This window comes from Prunus avium, chromosome 2 (genome assembly GCF_965620075.1).
Source record: "Prunus avium chromosome 2, drPruAviu1.hap1.1, whole genome shotgun sequence".
Classification (NCBI taxonomy): domain Eukaryota; kingdom Viridiplantae; phylum Streptophyta; class Magnoliopsida; order Rosales; family Rosaceae; genus Prunus; species Prunus avium.
The window spans coordinates 30,873,948-30,898,454 of NC_142285.1; the positions used below are offsets into that span (position 1 = coordinate 30,873,948).

The following is a 24,507-nucleotide window of genomic DNA, read 5'->3' on the forward strand; positions in this document are numbered from 1 at the left end:
GTTTTACTTTGCAAAAGACGTCGATCAATTTTACAACGGTTTGAAAACCAAATTCACGACAGTGAATTCCCGTCGTCTTTTGCCTTTTTTGTAGTAGTGATTCATCCAAATTCCACAAAATATTTCTCACACCACAAATTCTTTCAAGGGATCTTTCATTCCTTGAAAGTCCAATCAAATTCTCCAAAGAACTACGAGTGGCTTGATCCTTCAAAAGGGGTACGTAGGCAACCTAGGGTCAACCTAGGTGCAGCCACAAACTTAAACAAAGACACAAACCCTCCAAAGTTTAATCCTTGTTGGAATCAAAGGGTGTTCTCTTTCCAAAGAGATTATAATTAAGAGATATTTTCATCTTAAATGGGTCGTACTCAATTAATAATAAAAACTCTTATTTGTAAATAAGAGTGAGATTATGTTGTGAATTTTTTATTACTATATTACATTTTTTTTTATCTAACAACCCCTCTGTTAACGCCAAGAACAGATAATCATCACACAAATTTTCAGCTAAAAAAAAGATAAAAAAGGGGATAGACTGTCCCCCAGCTAGCCCTTAGCATTAATTTGTTGCCTTCATTATTGAGCAACTGCTGGATTTGAGCTGAATTTATCTAGATACGGTATAGTATACAATCTCCATATAAATGTTTTGCAAATCCATAGCTTTGATCGGGTTTTAGACAACTGATCTAGATTTACATTATACTTCAAGTTTGTACTTGTGTAGCTTAGCCAAGTTGGCTAGCGCAGATGTGCTCCCCACTCTGCACCTAAGTTCAAATCCACCACCCCATATTTTAGATTACACTAAAGTAGACTATCGCTTGTATAAAAAAAAGAAAAAAAAGTTTGTACTTGGGTAGATTCCTTTTGCCTTTCGCAATTAGCAGCAACTATTGTAGGTATATTCATATGAGGCTTTTGGAAAGCTTCAATTTCATTTCATCAAATGTACTTTGTGCTCAATTAATGATTAAAATCATTTTATTACACACAGAAAATTGCAAACATTATGAATGCAGAGAATCCAAATACAGAAAGACATGCATCAGTCTAATACCTTTACTTGGATTAATTATAGCATAACCACAAGTACAACTACAAAGATAGAGCAAGGTTACATGGAAGGAGAAGCAAAAACAAGAAAACAACTCCAAATGCATGACCTTATAACAAACTATACTTCTGCATCCCCTACTCTACCTTTTCCATATCATTAGCCTCACCATTCCAACGACCCTAAGAAACAACTCCTGCCTTCTTGTGATCACGACATCCGCGAGAACAACTCCCACTACAAACCCACTTCCAATTCCAGCCAAAACAAATTTGAAATCAAATTCAACCATTCCAATTGAGCCTGAACCATTATCTTCTTTAGTTGAAGGTGGCCGTTGATTTCCGCATTTGTTTGGTAATGGATCTCCACACAATCCAAGATTTCCGTCATATGAAGTGCTATTGAAGGAAGTAAGTTGGGTACCTTGCGGTATAGGACCTGTGAGATTGTTGTGAGACACATTAAAGGTCTCAAGGAATGAAAGCTGCTTCAGTTGTTGGGGGCACTACTACAAAAAGGGCAAAAGACGACTAGAAAAAGACGACGGTAGAACAAAAAACCGTCGTTGTTTTTAAAAAGACGACGGTAATAAAAAACCGTCGTGGATAATTGACTTAAACAACTAAAAAATGGAGATACTGTTGAGAATTTTTTTATAACGACGCACACAAATAAAAAAGCGTCGTCTTATTAAAAAGCTTTTCTTCAAAGTTAAAATCTGACCAAAAAATAACGACAGCAGGTATGACAAGCGTCGTCTTTTAAAAATCAAGTGTCCTTTTTTTGGTAAAGACATGGTTGTTTTGAAAGAACTGCCGTCTATTATAAGTAAAGACGACTGTTTTTTTATAAAAAAGGTCGTCTATTATTAAGTAAAGACGACCCTTGGTCGTCTATTATATGTAAAGACGACGGTTTTTATATAAAAAGGGTCGTCTATTATTAAGTAAAAACGACGGTTTTTATATAAAAAGGGTCGTCTTTACTTCATAATAGACAACCCTTTTTATATAAAAAGGGTCGTCTATTATATTTAAAAACGACGGTTTTTTATATAAAAAGGGTCGTCTATTATATGTAAAGACGACGGTTTTTTTATCAAAAGGGTCGTCTATTATGAAGTAAATATGACGGTTTTTTTTTAAAAAGGGTCGTCTATTATGAAGTAAAGATGACGGTTTTTTTTAAAAAGGGTCGTCTATTATGAAGTAAAGATGACGGTTTTTTTAAAAAAAGGGTCGTCTATTATGAAGTAAAGATGACGGTTTTTTTTAAAAAGGGTCGTCTATTATGAAGTAAAGATGACGGTTTTTTTTTAAAAAGGGTCGTCTATTATGAAGTAAAGATGATGGTTTTTTTAAAAAAGGGTCGTCTATTATATGAAAAGATGACGGTTTGTTTTTAAAAAGGGTGGTCTATTGTGAAGTAAAGATGACGGTTTTTTAAAAACAAGATTTAACGGTTATTTCAACTCTGATTTTGATGATTTTTTACAGCTACACTCCTTGACCCTATATGAATACAATGACTGCATTTGATCGTCAATTTAAAATATTTACACTAGTGGATACCGCAAAATCTTATGTTATATTTAATGAAAGTATAAATAAACTCTTAATTGTTAGTGAATATATTGTTTTGATGGCATACGCATTCTACGAAACTAGTTTCAACGATCCAACCGTCAAATTTGTTTGTTTACACTTCGAGATCATATACGCCAAAAATCGGAAAAAATAAATAAATCAGAGATCAAGTAAAGGGACAAAACATTTCAACGGTTATAAACGAAAAATCAAGATTTAACGGTTATTTCAACTCTGATTTTGATGATTTTTTACAGCTACACTCCTTGACCCTATATGAATACAATGACTGCATTCGATCGTCAATTTAAAATATTTACACCAGTGGATACCACAAAATCTTATGTTATATTTAATAAAAGTATAAATAAACTCTTGATTGTTAGTGAATATATTGTTTTGATGGCATACGCATTCTACGAAACTAGTTTCAACGATCCAACCGTCAAATTTGTTTGTTTACACTTCGAGATCATATACGCCAAAAATCGGAAAAAATAAACATTCAGAGATTAAGTAATAGGACAAAACTTTTTCGACGGTTATAAACGAAAAATCACGATTTAACGGTTATTTCAACTCTGATTTTGATGATTTTTTACAGCTACACTCCTTGACCCTATATGAATACAATGAACCAATTCGATCGTCAATTTATAATATTTACACTAGTGGATACCACAAAATCTTATGTTATATTTAATAAAAGTATAAATAAACTCTTAATTGTTAGTGAATATATTGTTTTGATGGCATACGCATTCTACAAAACTAATTTCAACGATCCAACCGTCAAACTTGTTTGTTTACACATCGAGATCATATACGCCAAAAATCGGAAAAAAAAAATCAGAGATCAAGTAACGGGACAAAACATTTCGACGGTTATAAACGAAAAATCAAGATTTAACGGTTATTTTAACTCCGATTTTGATGATTTTTTACAGCTACACTCCTTGACCCTATATGAATACAATGACTCAATTTGATCTTCAATTTAAAATATTTACACTAGTGGATACCACAAAATCTTATGTTGTATTTAATGAAAGTATAAATAAAAAAAGGGTCGTCTATTGTGAAGTAAAGATGACGGTTTTTTAAAAAAAAGGGTCGTCTATTATGATGTAAAGATGACGCTTTTTTAAAAAAAAGGTCGTCTATTGTGAAGTAATGATGACGGTTTTTTTAAAAAAGGGTCGTCTATTATGAAGTAAAGACAACCCTTTTTATATGAAAATGGTCGTCTATTATGAAGTAAAGACGACCCTTTTTATATAAAAAGGGTCGTCTATTATATGTAAAGACGACTCTTTTTATATGAAAATGGTCGTCTATTATATGTAAAGACGACTCTTTTTATATGAAAATGGTCGTCTATTATGAAGTAAAGACGACCTTTTTTATATAATAAGGGTCGTCTATTATGAAGTAAAGACGAACCTTTTTATATGAAAATGGTCGTCTATTATGAAGTAAAGACGACCCTTTTTATATAAAAAGGGTCGTCTATTATATATTAAGATGAAGGTTTTTTTTTTTAAAGCGTTGTCTTTTAAAACACGCTAAAAAATGGCCGCTTAAGTGAATTCGCGCTCGACAAATTTTCAAATTTTCACCCGTCTTTGAAAACCTTATCTCTCATTAACAAGCGTCGTCTTTTAAAACAGGCTAAAAAAAGGCTACTTAAGTGAATTCGCGCTCGACAAATTTTCAGATTTTCCCCCGTCTCTAAAAACCTTATCTCTCCCTCCTTGAAACCCTCCTGCACTCTCTAAAACACCCTCATGAAACTCTCTACAAAATCATCAAAAAATTGATATCAATGAAGGAGTTGAGAGATTGAGGTCTTCGCAGATCCATAAGATGTAGAGGGAGGTTCTGTATTTGAGAATCAAAGCTGGTTGAAAGGTTTGATTTGAAAGATCTCGACCTTCACTTACTTCAAAGAAGATCTCGCTCTCAGGCACTCAACTCGCTCATCAAACTCAGCGACTCGATCTAGAAAGACTTATGGAAATCGGTATATATATATATATATATATGTTTGTTCATGTATTGTGCTAATTTCGTGGGATTTAAGTGAGTTTCTCATTTGGGTTTTTTATAAATATGCACAGCCGTCCCACAAGGCCTTCGTAATCAAGAAGAAGCTGACGAAGAAGATGAGGCAAAACATACCCATCCCTCACTAGATCCGTTTGTTTTTGGACCGACAACATCATCAGGTCCAAAATACTTTTTGTTTTTGTTGTTTACTTAAATTATTTTGGAATTTCATTGTTAATTTTCTGAATCTCTGATTTTTCATTTGTTATGGTGCCACCACAAGAACAGGTACTTTGCCAATTATGCCAATTGTGTTCTGCTGTCATTCTAGAGCTGCACAGATCTTTTTGCTAAGGTTACTGCTAAACAAGTTTATGTTTAAGAGTATTGGGGTCTCTTTCGTGCAGGTCTTTCCTTTTCCGACACCAACAACTTGGAAAATGTGCAAGAAGGCAGAGCTAAGTCAACCCAAGAACAAATTGATGAAGTTAAAATCAAATTAGTAGAATTTGTGAGCTCCGTTATTTCTAATTATAGGTAGGAAGTATGTATGTAATAGAATAAAGATTGGTTGACTATGTAATAACTATTGACTCTTCAAAAAACTAAAGATAATAAAACGATGGTTTTATTGGAAAAACCGTCATCTGTACATGACCTCTTTTAACACCATAACGTCTTTTTATATACAATCAACGACAGTTTTACTAAAAAATCGTTGTCTTAGAGTTAATAGACGACAATATTTCAAGAAATCGTCGTCTTCACATTTAATAGATGATGGCTTTTTAACAAAACCGACGTCTTTGGATATAATAAAACATAGTTCTTTACTTAATAATAGACGACCCTTTTTATAAAAAAACCGTCGTCTTTACATATAATAGACGACCCTTTTTATATGAAAATGGTCGTCTTTAGACGACCCTTTTTATATAAAAACACGTCGTCTTTACATATAATAGACGACAGTTTTTATATAAAAAGGGTCGTCTTTACTTCATAATAGACGACGGTTTTGAGTAAAAGCGTCATCTATTTACATATAATAGACGACGGTTTTGAGTAAAAGCGTCGTCTTTGCAAATAATAGACGACGGGGATTTACCGTCGTGGTTTTATGCATCAAAAGATGTCGCTCGATTTCACGACGGTTGAAAAACCAAATACACGACGGTGGATTACCGTCGTCTATTTCGATTTTTGTAGTAGTGGGGATATGCCCTGAGAGCTTGTTTTGCGAAAGGTCCAACGATTCAAGATTCCTTAAGTTCCCCAGGGATGATGGAATAGAACTTGTGAGATTGTTGCTGGAAATATTGAGTGAGCGAAGCTCCTTAAGGTTCCCAATGAATTCTGGAATCTTACCTTCAAATTTGTTGCTTGAGATATCAATCGCTGCAAAGCCTTCAAGAATCTTCGAATAGTGCAAATCCAAACCTTTAATTGCTAATGTGATTGGGTAAGAAACATTTCGTGTAAGATAAATATCAGTGATGGCATAGTGTACTTGTGCCTGCATGTATGTTGACGTGTTTACAGCAATATCTGGAAACAAATGTGAAATCTCACCTGTGAAATTGTTGTAAGACAAATCAAGAATGCGTAACTTGGGGAAGTCAACATTTTTTCTAGACTGTCCAATCACACCATTAAACCCATTATACAGTGGGTCGAACGATATTGATTTGATCTAGAATCATTAAAGTGTAGAAACTAATAGCACGAGCTTCTTTTCTCTCTAACCCTAGCCCCTCTTTTGTTGCAGCGCCGCTTTGGGGAGGAGGCCTTAGTTCCTCCTCCCCTCTCCTTAGTTCCTCTCCCCCCCCCTCCCCCCCCCCCCCTCCTTCCCGCTTCCTCCCTCTCTCTCCTCTGTGAGTGTTTTTGTTTACTTCTTTGTTTGGGTTTACCTCTTCTCCTATCCAACCCCTTTCCCTATGTCTGAATTTCTCTACTTTTTTCTCTTCACCCTCACCCTAAATTTCCCTAAATTATGCCCAACTTTGGAAAACCCAAATCTGTACTTCCACTCTCCTCTTTCTTCCACACCCATAAATGTTGTTCTTCAATCTTCTCTTCTCACCTCTACATTCCTTGCCCCTTCTCTGTTACGGTGTCCTCCACATATTCCCTCCGGCTGTGTCCCGACCCGAGATCTCAACCACCAGCCACTGCTCCTCGGCTGCATGGATGAGGATGCTTCAAAAGTGCTCTTTGCACTAGCTTTTAGGATTATGGTAGCGCTCTTTGCGTGAGTGGTTTTTCCACCACCATTCTCCGTTCTAAGCATTGGTTCGTCTGGTTACTGGTTACCCATCTCTGGCGGTTGTGGATTTGTGACGGCAGTGGCGGCTGTAGCTTCTCAGATCTAGGGTTCTTCCTTTGTTTTGGTTTTGGGCTAGATGTTTGTTTTATGGTTTTTTATTTCTGTTGGGTTAAGGCCTTGTACCTATCAGTGTTGGGCTGGTTTTTATTTTTATTTTTCTGACTGTGTAATCCCTTTCATATTTGTGGCATGAATTTCCTTGAACAAAAAAAAAAAAAAAAACCCATTATGGCGCATTGCCAAAAGTTTTAACTCTGGAAGAGTCCCTAACCAAATGGGAAAAACATCACTGAATTGATTGTTTGACAGAACCAGATACTCAAGCATCACACAATTCGCCAATGACCTCGGTAATTGCCCCTGCAATTGGTTATAAGTAACATCAATCATCCTCAAACTGCTTCTGTTGTTGAGTGGTTGAGGCATCATTCCATGAAAAGAGTTACTTCCAAGAAGTAAAAGCAATAGACCCTCACTAAAGTTTTCGAGACATTGAGGAAGCGTGCCACTCAAGTTATTTGTCGACAAGTCAAGGTACATAAGAGAATTCATATTGCAAAGCAATGGTGAAATTTCTCCAGTAAATTTGTTGTTATTGGCTCCATATTCTAGCAAGGATGGTGGAGGGATCGGTAATTGTCCACGAAAAATGTTGTTTGAAAGCCTCAAAGAGAGCAAGTTAACCCAGGGTATGACAGCTGGACGTTCTCCTGAAAATAAGTTTCCAGAAATGTCCAGGAGTACCAGAGTTTCCTTGCTTAAATTCCACATCCAGTTTGGTACTTCACCACCGATTTTGTTGTCTGCCAGATCCAACCGCTCCAATTTTTTCTGATTTTGTAGGAAATATGGGAACTCTTTTAAATTGCATGAACTCAAAGACAAAATGGTGAACTGTTGAAGAGCTGCATTCATAATATTGGATCCAGTAACAAATTCAAAGTTGTTCGAACTCAATTGGAGTTGGTAGAGATTTTGTTGCTTCTGAAACATTTGAAACTCCACTACACCGCTCAGGTTATTTGACTGTAGACAAAGGATCCTGAGATTGATGAGATTGGAAAATGAGGCTGGAATTGAACCACTCAAATGATTAAAAGCAAATTCTAGGTAAACTAGTTTGGTAAAGTTACCTAGCCAAGATGGAATTGGACCAGTTAAAGAATTCGCACCATCTATAAACAGTCAATTGGGTAAGGTTTGCCAAAGAATCAGGAATTGGACCTCCAAATCGGCTTGCTGAAATGTCTAGGTAAGTGAGCTGTCTAAGATTGCCAAATGCAGATGGAACCAACGAGTTTGAAAAATTGCATTGAGCAACATCCAACTTTTGCAATGAATTAATCTTTTCAATCGAAGGAGGTATGGTTCCGAAAAAACTAGTAAACTCAACTTTCAGTGAGATGAGAGGACTACTTCGATTAAATTCGGGCAAATATCCAGTGAGATCTTGGTCGTATCTCACATTAAGAACTTCTAAGTTTTGTAGACTGAAAATTTTCACTAGGAATTCGCCAAACAGATCACATTTCTTGAGGGCAAGGTGTGTTAAAAATGATAAATTTGTCAAGGAAATGGGTATGATCGATGATATGTTAATGAAACTGAGATCAAGAGTTTTTAGACTAGTTAAATTTTGAACCAGACTACTCATATCGGATGGTTGAAGTTTCAACAATCGCTGAGGATTATCGGGAGATGTTTCAATTTCAAGAATATTGGAACGCAGATTAAGGTATGTCAACTTGGACAAGTGTGAGACTTCAGATGGGACTTGACCATAAAAGAAAGACGCAGAGAGGTCAAGATGAGTGAGGCTTGGAAAATTTCTTATGCTAGATGGAATTTGAAAGTAGTTGAAGTTATTGTCAGAGAGGTTCAACCTTTAAAGATGCACCAGGCTAAACAGGCTACTATTGGAGTCGAAAGAGCCATAGAGATAACTGCTGCTAAGATCAAGGCCAATAACATGACCCGTCATCTCGTCACACTCCACGCCGTCCCACGAGCAGCAACTGCTATTTCCTCCTCTAGCTGGTTTCCATGATGAAACCTTTGGATAAGCACCTTTAGAACGTGAAGCAGATTTGTCAATAATAAAGCTCTCCTTGAACTGCAGCAAGGCAGAGCTCTCCTCGGCATGGCCAGATAGCTGCTGCAAAGAGTCTACAAAGTTTGCAACCACAAGATGAAACAACAACAAAACTAGTAGTTTCGAGAGCATGCGAATCGACAGGTTCCCCATAATGTTTTGATATTTTTTGTTTGCACTCTTTGCTAAAGAATCATCTATGAAAGTTAAAGTTATAGAGAGCTATCTATTTATAAATTGGCATGATCAAATGGTTAAGCAATAGAGGCGTAATATGGTTGAGCATATTTTGATCAATAAAGAAGTGATTGGAAATAATAATAATAATAATAATAATAATAAACTCGAGGCGTAATGTTTTCATCACACTGCAAATATCAGATTTTAAAACGGAAGAATTGTGGTAAACCTCCAGTTCACTACGAAGCAGATCTTAATGCAAAAGGGAAATATCTCATCAACAATTATGTATCCCTCAACAGATTATCAAAGTCACGGGTACATTTTGTGAAGCAGTTGGCCGACATACTTGTTCCCAATAGTGTAACTGAAGCACTAGAAGACCCAAAATGAAAAGAAGCCATGAATGAAGAAATGCGAGGTTTTCAGAAGAATGGCACATGGGAACTCGTGCCCTTACCTCATGAAAAGAATACAGTGGGATGCAGATGGATTTATACTGTGAAACTCAAAGCAGATGAATCCATTGAAAGATATAAAGCTATATTGGTGGCGAAGGGGTACACAAAAAGATATGGGATAGACTACCAAGATACCTTTGCCCCAGTAGCCAAGATTAAAACTATCAGAGTCCTTCTGTCTCTAGCAGCAAATCTTGATTGGCCACTACATCAGTTTGAGGTAAAAAATGCATTCTTACATGGAGACTTGACGTAAAAAATGCATTCTTACATGGAGACTTGGAAGAAGAAGTATATATGGACTTACCACCAGGATGTAACCTAGCTCGTGACAAGGAGAATCAAGTTTGCAAACTCAGAAAGTCATTGTATGGGTTAAAGCAATCTCCCAGGGTATTGTTTGGCAGATTCACTAAATCCATGAAGAATTTTGGATATATACAGAGTAATGCAGATCACACCTTGTTCTTGAAGCGCAATGGAAGAAGACTTACTACATTGATTGTTTATGTGGATGACATAATCGTAACTGGAAACGATACAGGAGAGTAACTGAAACTGCAAAAGTACTTGTCTCAGGAATTTGAGATGAAGGATTTAGGTGATCTAAAGTACTTTCTAGGAATTGAAGTAGCTAGGTCCACAACTGGTATATTTCTATCTCAAAGAAAGTATGTATTAGATCTGCTCACTGAAACAGGAATGCTTGGATGCAAACCTGTTGATACACCTATCGAGATGAATCACAAGTTATGTGAAGACATGGATCAAGAACCAACCAATAAGGAACATTACCAACGCCTTGTTGGAAGGTTGATATATTTAGCCCACACAAGACCAGATATTGCATATGCTGTGAGTATGGTTAGTCAGTTTATGCATTCACTCAGTGTGTCTCATAGGAATTCAGTTGATCGGATTTTAAGATACTTAAAGTCGGCCACTGGGAAATGATTAATGCTCTAAAAAAATAGTGATCTCGAAGTTGTTGGATATACAGATGCTGATTGGGCTGGCTATATTATTGATAGACGCTTTACTTCAGGTTACTTCACTTTTGTGGGAGGTAACCTAGTCACTTGGCAGAGTAAGAAACAAAATGTGGTCTCTCGGTCTAGTGCTGAAGCAGAGTATCGAGGAATGGCTCACAGAGTTTGTGAATTACTATGGATCAGAAGACTATTGACAGAATTGGGTTTCAAGCCATAAAAGCTAATGGAGTTACATTGTGATAACAAGTTAGCCATCGATATTGCCCATAATCCAGTTCAACATGATCGAACTAAACATGTTGAGGTGGATGGACATTTTATCAAAGAAACAATTGAGAAGAAGATCATCCGCCTAACATTCGCAAGATCAGAAGATCAATTGGCAGATATCTTAACCAAAGCTGTTTGTCTCACTTACCAAGTTGGGCATTGGTGACATATATGCACCAACTTGAGGAGGAGTGTTGATGTGAGTCTCCTAATTAATCAAGATGATTTATTTCCTTGATTAATTAAGGGATTTACTTTCCTATTTTATATAATTGATAAATCATTGTATAATTAGGATATACTTTTCTAATCCTTTACTGTATCTAATTCCTTGTAAAGCACTTATGTAAATCCTTATATACAATGGCCGACCCAGAAATTTTTATAAGGGTAGGCTAAATATATATTTTTTTTTATAGAGGAGATATATTATAAGCATTTTTTTTTCTCTTGAAACAAAAATGTAAATAAAATTTTATAAATCAAACATGGCCACATTACAAGCAAATATAACATGAAGAAGTACAAAGTATAAATAAATACTAAATCAAATACATTGTCCAACTTAAAAAAATCATATATGCTAATTAATAATTCAAGTTGCAAAAATAAAATATATATCAACAGTCTCCAAAAGTTTTCACCCTAACCCTAAATCATAAAAACTTAACAACAACAATTAAAATTGGAAATTGAATATATATAAAATAAAAAAACTTACCAAGATGAAGAACCTACTGAAGATAGGTTGGTAAATTTTTTAGAGGAGGAGAGCTATTTCCTCTTGGCTCTCAAGATTCAAATATGGCGTTTTGGGTGGCTAGAAGAAATTTTTTTATGTTTGCTCTCTGTGGGTGTAGCCACTAGCGGACCCAAATTTTTTTTAGCGGAGGTGCAATATTGACTAAGTATGAAAAATGGTTTTTCGGAATACTCATTTTCTCAAGATAATTTTTGGCGGCTTTTATTTCTTACACATCAAATAAGAAAACTGATTTAATGGGATTTTAATATGAAGTATATATTGACTTAATGAGCCATCATTTTTAGCCTAAATCGTATTTTGCACTAAAACCGATTTTTCATATTTTGATTTGGTGAAAATTTGATTTTCTAGTATTTTTTATATGAATCCAAACGGGGGGTACTTCCCTATTTACATTGTAAACTTAAGTAAATGGAGTAATATAAAAATAAATGAAAGTAAAAGGACAAAGACATTTACTTAAATGTTGAAAATGGAAATAAGGTAATCTGCACACCAATTGAGCAAAGGGGCAATTTGAAGCACTTACAATGATTTTTCCGATGAATTTATATAGGTTTGGATTGATGTTATTATTTCCTATATGCTTTAGGAGTGGGCTAATATTTATTAGAGTAGAAATAAAGCTTATAACATTTAAACCATGTTCAATACTTTATAAATCTTCCCCTAGGGTGGAGTGCACTCCAGCCTAAGCTTAGGTCCGGCCTTGCTTATATATACTTCCTTATGAAGAATAATAAAATTAACCTAACATATTCAAACCCATATTCATATTTTAGTATTTCCATGATGAAACCTTTGGATAAGCACCTTTAGAATGTGGAGCAAATTCGTTAATAATAAAGCTCTCCTTGAACTGCAGCAAGGCAGAGCTCTCCTCGGCATGGCAAGATAGCTGCTGCAAAGAGTCTACAAAGTTAGCAACCACAAGATGAAACAGTAGTAGAACTATTACTAGTTTCGAGAGCGTGTGAATCGACACGTTGCCCATAATTTTCTTGATATTTTTGTGTGTGCACTCGTAGCTAAAGAATCATATGTGAAAGTGAAAGCTGGAGAGATATCTATTTATGGACAGGCCGCGTGGTCAAATGGTTGAGCAATAAACATATACGTGTTTGACTTCAAGTCAAGTAGCAATGCATTTATGGGTATTGGACGTGTTCAACATCAGCTCTTTCTTGGGGATTTCCTCATCGTTTTTCTAGGCCTGACTTTTGAGTCTCTGTTCTGTGGAAATTGTTTTGGCACCACATGGATTTCTTTTGTCCTCTTGAGAGTTCACATTTAAGGGCTTGTCCTTTCATCATTGATTGTTTTGCTTTTGGTCGGAAATTTGCTGTAAGGAAGACTTCCTGAGGAGCTTGGCACTTTAAATAATAGTAAATAAAAGAAACAAAACATCTGTTTGTTTTCTATTCCTCTGGGTTTCTTTACCTTCTATTTGGATGAGGTTTGAAATTTACTTAAAAAGTCGGGAGTTTAAAAGGAGAAATTGACAATTTCCTTGTTTGATAATTTAAACTCAGAATTTTTAAAATGAAGTGCATAAAAAATCGTGAAAATTGGGGCATCAAATTCCCGAGTTTAATTTTCACTAAAATAGGAGTCATTTCACAATTTTCATAGTGCAATTTACAAAATTCAACATATATAAATCCAAACACTGAAATCTTCAATTGCCAAAAATTAAAATGATAGAAAACTAAATTACATCATTTTAGAATTCTATGTAATTTTCAATTCTTCATCCAAACGAAATGAAATCATATTTCGATGAAAAAAAAAAGACATTGTAATATACTCTACTTTTATATCATATTCGAAAAGCGCGGAAGTGTGATAAAAAGAACAAATTCTTTGATTGGTCATATATTCTAAAAGCAAAAGCATTGTAATATAAGAAAGAAAGAACAGTACGTAGCTATGGGAATATCTTGATGCACACCACGTCAATGAATGTATATTTCAGTGACCACTCAAATATAGCAATTAAGCCCTACAAATCTAACACTAATAAGAAAAATAGACGCACTATTATTACATTTTGGGTTGATTACAAATGTCTTGTAGAAACAAAAGCACCCTTACATTACATGTTACATGTTGTGATTGCATTTTACTACGTCAGATTTCATCTCTTTTATTTTGATGAAACTTATTAATTGAATTTGATTGCAGACCAAATTGAATTTGATTGCAGACCAAATTGAAATGACAAGAAATAAAATGAAAAGTTAGTCAAATTACGGAGATCAAACATATATAATTTAGTATTTCTTTAGGGACTCATTCTTCATTTTCTACATTCTTAATTATTTTTGTCAAGTTTTAATTAAGTCAAAATTCAAGGATCGGTTGACGGTCCCTATAAAGTTTCACCTAAATAGGAAATTGTTTAGGCATTTGATTATGACCGTGAACATTTCATTGTTTCTCTTTTTAGTATAGAGTTTTGTGAACTGCAGGATGTTAATTTGGTTACTGAGAAAAATTTGGAAAATTCAGGGTTAATTTTGTTTCTGTATTTTAAGCATTTTGAAATGAAGAGAAAATAAATAGGAGATATAGGAATGAAGGGATGCGGCGGAGAGAGTTGCATTGGGTGATTGAATTGCACCCAATTTACTCTTTGCTCTTTTGCAATTAGCAGCAACTATTGTAGGTATATTCATGTGAGGCTTTGGAAAGCTTCAATTTCATTTCATCCAATGTACTCTGTGCTCAATTAACGATTAAAATCATTTTATTACATTATGAATGCAGAAAATCCAAATACACCTTTATTTGCATTAATTAGCATAACCACCACAAAGAGTACTCCAAATGCATGACCTTATAACAAACTATACTTCTGCATCCCCCACTCTACCCACAAGACAACTCCAAAGATAGAGCACGGTTACATGGAAGGAGAAGGAAGAAAAACAAGAAAACTACTCCAAATGCTTGACTTTATAACACACTGAATTTCTGCATCCCCAACTCTACCTTTTCCATATCATTAGCCTAACCATTCCAACGATCTCAAGAAACAACTCCTGCCTTGTTGTGATGGCAACATCCGCAAAAACCACTCCCACTACAAACCCACTTCCAATTCCAGCATAATAAAATTTCAAATCAAATTCAAGCGTTCGAGCTGAGCTTGAATCACTGTCTTCTTCAGTTGAAGGTGACGGTTGAGGAGCCTCTTGATTTCCACATTTTGGTAATGGATGTCCACACAATCCTGGGTTTCCCTCATATGAAGTCCTATTCAATGAAGTAAGTTGGGTACCTTGCGGTATAGGACCTGTGAGATTGTTGTGGGACACATCAAAGTTCCCAAGGAATGTAAGCCTCGTCAGTTGTTGGGGGATCTGTCCTGAGAGCTTGTTTTGTGAAAGGTCCAACGATTCAAGATTTCTTAAGTTCCCCAAGGATGATGGAATAGAACCTGTGAGAATGTTTCTGGATATATTGAGTGAGCAAAGCTCCTTAAGGTTCCCAATGAATTCTGGAATCTTACCTTCAAATTTGTTGCTTGAGATATCAATGGCTGCAAACCCTTCTAGAATCCTTGAATAGTTTTGATTAATTGCTAATGTGATTGAGTAAGCAACACGCTGAACAATATAAAAACCATTGACTCTATAGACTACGTCTATGGGCATATATGTTGACTTGTTCACAGTAATATCTGGAAACAAATGTGGAATCTCACCTGTGAAATTGTTGTAAGACAAATCAAGAATATGTAACTTCGGGAAGTCAACATTTGTTATAGACTGTCCTATTACACCGTTGAAGCGATTATGGCGCATTGCCAAAAGTTTTAACTCTAGGAGAGTCCCCAACCAAATGGGAAAAACATCACTGAATTGATTGTTTGACAGAACCAGATACTCAAGCATCACACAATTCGCCAATGACCTCGGTAATTGCCCCTGCAATTGGTTATGTCTAACATCAATCATCCTCAAACTGCATCTGTTGTTGAATGATTGAGGCATCATGCCATGAAAAGAGTTTCTTCCAAGAAGTAAAAGGATTAGACCATCACTAAAGTTTCCAAGACATTGAGGAAGCATGCCACTCAAGTTATTTTTCGACAAGTCAAGGTACAGAAGAGAATTCATATTGCAAAGCAATGGTGAAATTTCTCCAGTAAAATTGTTGTTGGTAGCACCATATTCTCGCAGGGATGGTGGAGGGATCGGTAATCGTCCATGAAAATTGTTGAGGGAAAGCCTCAAGCATAGTAGGTTAACCCAGGGTATGAAAACTGGAAGTTCATCTGAAAGGAAATTTTCAGAAATGTCCAAGAATACGAGAGTGTCCTTGCTTATGTTCCACATCCAGTTCGGTACTTGGCCATGGATTTTGTTTCTCGACAGGTCCAACCGCTCCAAATTTGTCTGATATCTTAAGAAAGATGGAAACTCTCTTAAGTTGCATCCATTCAAACCCAGAATACTAAACTGTGGAAGAGTTGCATTCATAATAATATTGGATTCGGTAACAAATTCCAAATTGTTCCGATTCAATTGGAGTTGGTATAGATTTTGTAGCTTCTGAAACATTTGAAACTCCACTACACCACTCAGGTTATTTGAATGTAGATAAAGGATCTCGAGGTTCTTGAGATTGGAAAATGAGGAAGGAATTGAACCAATCAACCTATTAAAAGCAAAATCTAGGTAAACTAGTTTGCTAAAGTTACCGAGCCAAGATGGAATTGGACCAGTTAAATAACTCGTACTAACTCTAAACACAGTCAATTGGGTAAGGTTTGCCAATGAATCAGGAATTGGCCCTCCAAATTTGTTTGCTGAAATGTCTAGATACGTGAGCTGTCTAAGATTACCAAGTGCAGATGGAACCAACCCTTCTGAAAAATTGCATTGAGCTACATCCAACTCTTGCAATGAATTAAGCTTTTCAAACGAGGAAGGTATTTGTCCGAAAAACCTAGTATAAGCAACTTTCAATAAGATTAGAGGACTACTTCGATTAAATTCAGGAAAATATCCAGTGAGATCTTGGTTGTATCTCACACTAAGAACTTTTAAGTTCTGTAGATTGAAAATTCTCGCTGGGAATTCGCCAAACAGATCACATTTCTTGACGGTAAGGGATGTCAAAAATGATAAATTTGTCAAGGAAACGGGTATAATAGAAGATATGTTAATGAAACTGAGAGAAAGAGTTTCTAGGCTAGTTAAATTTTGAACTAGACTTCTCATATCGGATGGTTGAAGTTTCAACAATCGCTGAGGATCATCAGGAGATGTTTCAATTTCACGAATATTGCAACACAGATCAAGGTATGTCAACTTGGACAAGTGTGAGACTTCAGATGGGACTTGACCAGAAAAGAAAGAGGCAGAGAGGTCAAGATGAGTGAGGCTTGGAAAATTTCTTATGCTAGATGGAATTTGAGAGTAATTGAAGTTATTGTCAGAGAGGCTTAACCTTTGAAGATGCACCAGGCTGAACAGGCTACTATTGGAGTCGAAAGAGCCATAGAGATAACTGCTGCTGAGATTAAGGCCAATAACATGACCCGTCATCTCGTCACACTCCACGCCATCCCACGAACAGCAGCTGCTATTTCCTCCTCCAACTGGTTTCCATGATGAAACCTTTGGATAAGCACCTTTAGAACGTGAAGCAGATTTGTCAATCATAAAGCTCTCCTTGAACTGCAGCAAGGCAGAGCTCTCCTCGGCATGGCCAGATAGCTGCTGCAAAGAGTCTACAAAGTTTGCAACCACAAGATGAAACAACAACAGAACTAGTAGTTTCGAGAGCATGCGAATCGACAGGTGAATCCCCATAATGTTTTGATATTTTTTGTTTGCACTCTTTGCTAAAAAATCATCTATGAAAGTTAAAGTTAGAGAGCTATCTATTTATAGACTGGCATGATCAAATGGTAAAGCAATAGCGTACACGTGTCAAGTAACTATTTAATATTATTTGACATTTTGATCAATATAGAAGTGATAGGATAATACACGTGTCAAGTATCTATTTATGGACTGGCATGAGGTGACTAAAGTCAACAACTCACAAACTGATTAATAAAAAAGTGTAAATGCAAAGAAATAATTATCAAAGAAAATTCTATCCTTGCAATTAAGGACCAGCGAAACAAAAGAAAAACGGTTCCTGTCAATTAGAAAGACCACGAAACTTCAAGTCAATTTGCCATTAAATTCGATGTCTGTTAAATTGGTGATGTGGCAAGCAGAAGAGCGGTCTCTCCTTTGTATATCTTCAACTTGGATTCAGCATGGATCATGCAGCACCACCCAGCCCTTAGCATTTGGAGCGTTCGTTATTGAGCCAATGCAAGATTTTAATATTCAGTTTATAAACAGTTCTTACTTGAGCATTGCCCTTGTATTTCCAATGTTTTTAAAATATTCGTTTCTTTGCCCTCTTATGCTAAATAACCATCTATTTATGGACTGGCATGATCAAATGGCATTGATCAATATTACTCCGAATTAACCATCTTCATCAAAAGAATATTTATTGACATTTTGATCAATAAAGAAGTGATTAGAAATAATAATAATAATAATAATAATAATAATAATAATAATAAACTTGAGGCGTAGTGTCAAGAACTTTCCATCACAGAAAATTCCATCCTTGAAAATAAGACCATTGTTGTCTTGTCAATTCGAAGCAAAGAAAAAAATAGTTCTGGTAAATCACATATATGCAATTTGTGATATTTTCAATTAAAAAGACCAAGAAACTCCAAGTCAATTTGCGAAATTGATGAGACCAAGTGTAAATTTCCAAAGTTACGTCTTCAAGGGGCCTTATATCAAACATGCACGTCACCATGTGCTCTGGACTTTTTGCACCTATATATAAGCTTCATTTTAGTCATTCAATTCAGTTAATGAATTTTAAGTCTTGATAAAGACATCCAATAGCTATTGGTTGCACTTTGTTCTTGTTATTGTCAAACAGTACATGGATTGTTCAATCTGTCAAAGAAATCATGTGATATCATTTCCAACCCTTTTGATTTATACAAGAAAGTGATAAACTCAACCAGATCCTATACTGATGCCTATAATTATGCTAATTGTGCAAAGGACCCACTAGTGTAGTGGTTTGGAGCAATTGTTTGGGTGTTTACGACACTTTAGCACCACTTTTTACGACAGAACTGATGCGGTAGAAATATAAATTGGTCACGGATAATATCCGTTGCTTATTACATAGTAATAGGCAACAGTCTTGAATACCACGGTAGGAAGGGGGAACAGGCCACGGATTTATCTGTTGCTCAAGGTCAGTTTTGGCATAATGATGTGACAAATAGATCAATCTTCCCACTAACCTTTTGTATCTTTCTTTGTTAGTTGGAACTTGATTTGGATATTCTCCAAGATGATGATTCTGAACAATAGGAGTGTCTACAGCTTTGTAATCTAGCATTCATGTGTTTGTCAACAAGTCCAAGACATATTTCCTTTGAGAGAGAAATATGCCTTGCTTTGATCAGGCCACCTCAATCCTCAACTAGTCTTGCAACTGAGATATTTCATGTTCATTATTCCCAATTATAATCATATCATCAACATAGATTAATAATGGTAATAGCCCTTCACTTTTTGCACCTATATAAGCTTCATTTTAGTCATTCAATTCAGTTAATCAATTTTAAGTCTTCGTATTTCAATCCTTTTGGTGAATTCTAAAGTGTAAATCAATAGTTTTAACTTACATATTCACAAAATTGAATTAGATTAGCCATTCTCAATTACCTCCTGAGAATTCACCAGCCATAGAATTAGATAAGCGTTGAACCAGGAAAATAGAAAAGGAGCTTGATTGTGAGAGAGAGAGAGAGAGAGAGAGAGAGAGAGAGAGAGAGAGAGAGAGAGAGAGAGTTAATTAAAACGGCAGGGGAGGAAGACTGATTCAGAAAAAAAGAAAAGAAAAGAGGGTTGAAAGCGAGAGAGAACGGAAGGGACTCCCAATTTCAAACAAGATAGGGATGGGGAACAATGATGGTTTGAAATTTGCATACACTTGCATTGCAAGAACATGTGCTTGACGATCAAGTATAAGTTAATTCATTAGACTGGAAAATAGTGCATTCAGATCAGAAGTTAAGATATATATTTGCTATGCATCAAGACAATATATGTCTCTACTTGGTCAAGCCATCTGAGCTTTGGTCTTTGCTAATCACTCTGGATGCTAGCTGCCCTGCCCATCTGTTCAAGTCAAGAACATATGTATGGACTGATAAAGACATGCAACCAAATAATCATCACAGAATTTTTCATCTTTGGGGTATTATAGTGCATATATGTTGAGGGCAAGGATGCATTTGGTTCATGGGAAAGGAGGCTTGGGGCATGTTTGGTAAGTCCATGCATGGAAAATGGTTCCCTGACACATGGGAAAATAGGGCGGAAAATGTAACCCTCCTCCCCCCTTGGGTTTCATTTTCCCACCGCCACCACCATAACCACAAAAATTTTCATCTTTCGGATATGAGTATGGAGCCTGCCGAGGGCAACTAGAACCATTAGGGTTTCGGTGGTTCGGATGATGACGAGTCTCCCTAACTCTAGTTTTTGTTGTTCGCAGTGCTTGTACTTGGTTTTGGTTTGTATGTCCGTTCCTTTTGCGTGCTTTGTGATAAAAATTTGATTTTCCAAACTGTCAAATTAATCATGGCTAATTAAGTACCACATAAAAAGAAAGAATAAAATCAATTAATAAAAAAGGGTTGGTCTTTAATTGATCAAGTTGAATTCCAAGAGGCTTATGGCTGATTAGGTTCACACGTTATATTGCTGAAGGCAGCCATTTGGTTTTAGACATGATAGTTTTCTTAGTATTGCCAAACAGTAAATTGATTGTTCAATCTCTGAAACAAATCAAGTGGGGACTTGGGAAAAAAAAGAGTAGGAAGAGAAGACACGGACCAAGGTAGAAGAAAGGAACAAGACGAAAAGCACAAAAAAATTAACATGATGCATGCAGAACCTTTGTTTTCATTACCAACCCACTTCCCAAGTCTGCCAAAACAAATAGCAATGGATCTCCACACAATCCTTTGTTTTCATTTCCAACCCTTTTGTTTATATGAAGGGATAATATATATTGACATATTGATCAATAAAGAAGTATTTTAAGACTCCAGATGACTTAAGTCAAGAACTCATATCTGATTAATAAACAAGTGTAAATGCAACCAAATATTCATTACAGAAAATTCCACAAAGAAGAGCTAGCTTTTGAATTTTTATTCTTTTTGCTTGAAATAAAACGATTGCAAGTCACACGTGTCGGTTTAGACTAGTTACAAATTCAGTGTTGAAATGTCCAAATTACCCTCCATGTCACTCACTTTAAAAAAATCTGCATGTTACATAATCGGAATGGGAATAGAAAGAGTGGGAGTCATTCCCATTCCGGATTATTCCTTTATTTACTTACACATTGGGAATGAAAAGAAACGCAGAATTGAAATAAAAATTGATTCCTAAGTCATGATATGGAGGAAATTTGATTCCTGATATGAGATTGGGCAAGGGTGAATTGGAATAAGATTTTTCCTTCCCAAATTGCCCGCAGATAGATTTTTATTTTTATTTAAAAATCCAATACCCCTTTGTATCTATATATATAAAGCAAAAGGGAGAGAATGGCGAAACATTCAAAATACCATAAATTACCCTCGGTTAATTCAAACATTAAGAAATGAAATTATTAATTAAATGAGGATAATGTGGTAAATTCACATTTTTTATATTTAAAAAAATTAAAATTAAAAACAAAATCAGATATAGGTCCTACTTTTATAGAACATAATTACCCATGTTATCTTTTCTTATTTTTTTTTTAAAAAAAAAATAATAATTCTATAAAAATAAAAATAAAAAACCAATTGGCACATGCTAGTAAATATAAAGACAACAACTTTTTCTTAGGCACAATAATAGCAGCTATTATGCCCATTTTGTCACATGACATCTCTTTTTTGTTGCTATAGAATGTTGCATGCAATAAAATAATGCATTGGATTTTTAATTATTTCTATAATTTTATATATTTAGATATATTGGAAGTAAATAATCAAACCTATAAAAAAAAAATTCTTTTACAAATATTAAATTCTATTTTATAATTATGATATATAAAAAGTTGGTTTATTATTACATTACACAATTTCTGTCATTTGAAAACTTGCATAAGTAGTTGAACAAAATAAAATTTCTTTTTGTAGAAGAGTATTTTGGTAGTCAAATTTATTTTGAACATGATGGAAAAAAATGAGGGTTGAAAGCAAGAGAGAACGGGGGAACACAATATTATATTGAACATGATGGAAAGAAGGCCCTCTGGACAAAAGCACCCTTCCACACGTTAACTTTTCCAAGTCAAAGTCGGCCTTGGCCCAGGGTGACTAAGGCTACAGCGCGAGGCCCAAATCTGAAAGGGGCTCAAAAACATTTTCAGTCTATGTATATGTGTATATATAAAAAAAAATTTAAAAATAAAAGAGAGAAGCCAAACCGCCTAAAATGAGCTGTACCTGTACCAAAGAGGAAGACAAATCATTCACTTTTTATATTCTCAAGAAACTTCCTTAGAGCATCTCCAACCGATATGTCAAAAGTGCCACAGATATTTAACGGCTAGAAATAACATCTCACATCACTCCAATCGAATTGTCAAAGCTAATGTGGAATGAAGGCTAGAGGTTCAGCTGTTATTTTTGACAGCCCAAAAGCAAGATGTCAAATAAATATTTTATTATTTTTTAAAGACAACTGGCTGTAACTTTCATTTATTATCTTCCTTTTTTATTTTTTTCCTTTTTCCTTTTTCCAGTTTATTTCCTACCGTTGAACAATTGTTTTTAAACACAACCATTTCCTCCTATCGTACATGTAATTTTTGTTTATCACCTCTTTCATTTCATTTTCGTCAAAAAGCTATATATATATATATAATAAAATAAAAAAGAACTTGTGCTCAAACACAATTCTTCTTTTATACCAAAAAAAATTCTTTTCCTTTACAATGAATTGAGGCACCAACCAAAGTGGTTACAACTTACAAACGCAAGAATCAGTGAGTAAGAAGCATGAAAACCAATCTAACTTCGCTAGTTTCTCATCATCTTCTACTCAAAGAACTCCCATAGATATTATTCTCAACTTAGAATGAAAATTCTTCGAGGTGGTGAATTGTGAATTATATTTCAATGAATTGATTGTCTTGTAGTATTTTCTTTTTCAATTAATTGATTGTCTTTTAGTATTTTCTTTTCTTTTTAATTAAAAATATAAAAATTATATTCTAAGAAGTAGTAAATAAATCAACACTGAAATGTAATAAAATAATAATTTAATTTGACATATCGGGTGGAGTGTTGTTGGCACTAAAAACTGAACAGATAGAGATGAGTGCAACTTATAAGTGATGAGGACGATCTAGTAGATCGATTGAGTGATGGATGCAGATTCTTCCTGTCATCGGATGCTGATCCTGAATAGAAGACGAATGAAGTTCGTGAGGTCTATGGAACCGGTGTGGGACCCGCCTAAGACCCTCCGATGCCAAAGTAAGTTTATTTCTAAGAGCTCTTCCTGTTGACCATATAAAAGTATAAAAGTCAAGCTAAAAAGTCTTACCCCTGTACTGTGGTGAAGGGGCCTATTTATAAGGGGCATTTTGTGTGCTCTTAGTACTCATTTTCGATATGGGACTCGTGGGAGGGCCCTATGAGGTTGACACGAGTTTCTAGATATTTCGGGTGGGTGCTTCGAGGATGATTCTGTAGAATCGGCAGCGTGTGCCGATTCCAGGCAATGTTGAGACTAGTGATCATTTGTGGCTTTGAGACAATGCCATCGGTACCGGATGCTGATTGTATGAGGCCTTGTGTAAGATCGCCTAATCCACGTGTCGTTGGATGAGTTGAGGGTCAGATATGGTACAAACAAGTGTAAAACTGTGTAAGATGTCAAATTGCCACATCGGCCATCAAATTTAAATTTGATGTTTGGTATTTGACATCTCCCTTGGAGATGCTCTTAGGAAGCAAAGTCAATTATTAATTACTAGCCTCTTCGCACGTGATTCCGCGCTTGCGAGAGGCTTTAAAAAAAAAAATTAAAATTCATTTTAGAATTAAAAAAGATAATGGGTAGTTGTATTCCATAAAAATAGGATCCATTATCTGATTTTTCTTTTTTATTTTATTTTTTTAATATGAAAAAGTGTAAATTTATCGTATTAACATCATTTAATTAATAATTTCAATTCTTAATGTTTGCATTAATTAAGGGCATTTTTTGGTATTTTGAATGTTTTACCATTCTCTGCATTTTGCTTTATATATATAGATATAATATAATATACAACAAAATAAAAAAAATATGGAGAAATCAACAGACCTTTTTACCCACCAAAAAAAAAAAAAAAACCCTTGCTAACGTATCAGACCTTCTCAAAAGTTCATACCACAAGCAATTTTTTTTGAATCCATACCCACTCGTTTTGAATCCAAAATTTGACGAAGGAAACAGTAGTTTCAAGTGAAAATCGCATCACCACCAAACTCAGGGTGTTGGGGAGGAGAGAGGGGGAGAGAAAGAGAGAGATATACAAAGAACATAGAACAGAGACAGAAGGAGGTGGTGTAGGCGGAGAAGAGAAAGATTGTGGTGGGGGAGCTC

General features: G+C 35.3%; 1 protein-coding gene and 1 pseudogene across 1 annotated transcript; both read right to left on the reverse strand.

Moving 5' to 3' along the window:
* Nucleotides 1–1,020: 1,020 nt before the first annotated feature.
* On the reverse strand, nucleotides 1,021–9,269 carry LOC110771719 (receptor-like protein 7; annotated as a pseudogene).
* Nucleotides 9,270–14,613: 5,344 nt separating this feature from the next.
* On the reverse strand, nucleotides 14,614–17,643 carry LOC110750666 (receptor-like protein 7). The gene has a single exon (XM_088249283.1). The coding sequence runs from the start codon at nucleotides 17,608–17,610 to the stop codon at nucleotides 14,776–14,778; it is 2,835 nt and encodes a 944-aa protein (XP_088105409.1). The 5' UTR covers nucleotides 17,611–17,643; the 3' UTR covers nucleotides 14,614–14,775.
* Nucleotides 17,644–24,507: the final 6,864 nt, after the last annotated feature.

Excerpts from the sequence above, each read along its gene's own strand:
- LOC110750666 (XM_088249283.1), bottom strand. The coding sequence starts at position 17,610 with ATGGGGATTCACCTGTCGATTCGCATGCTCTCGAAACTACTAGTTCTG.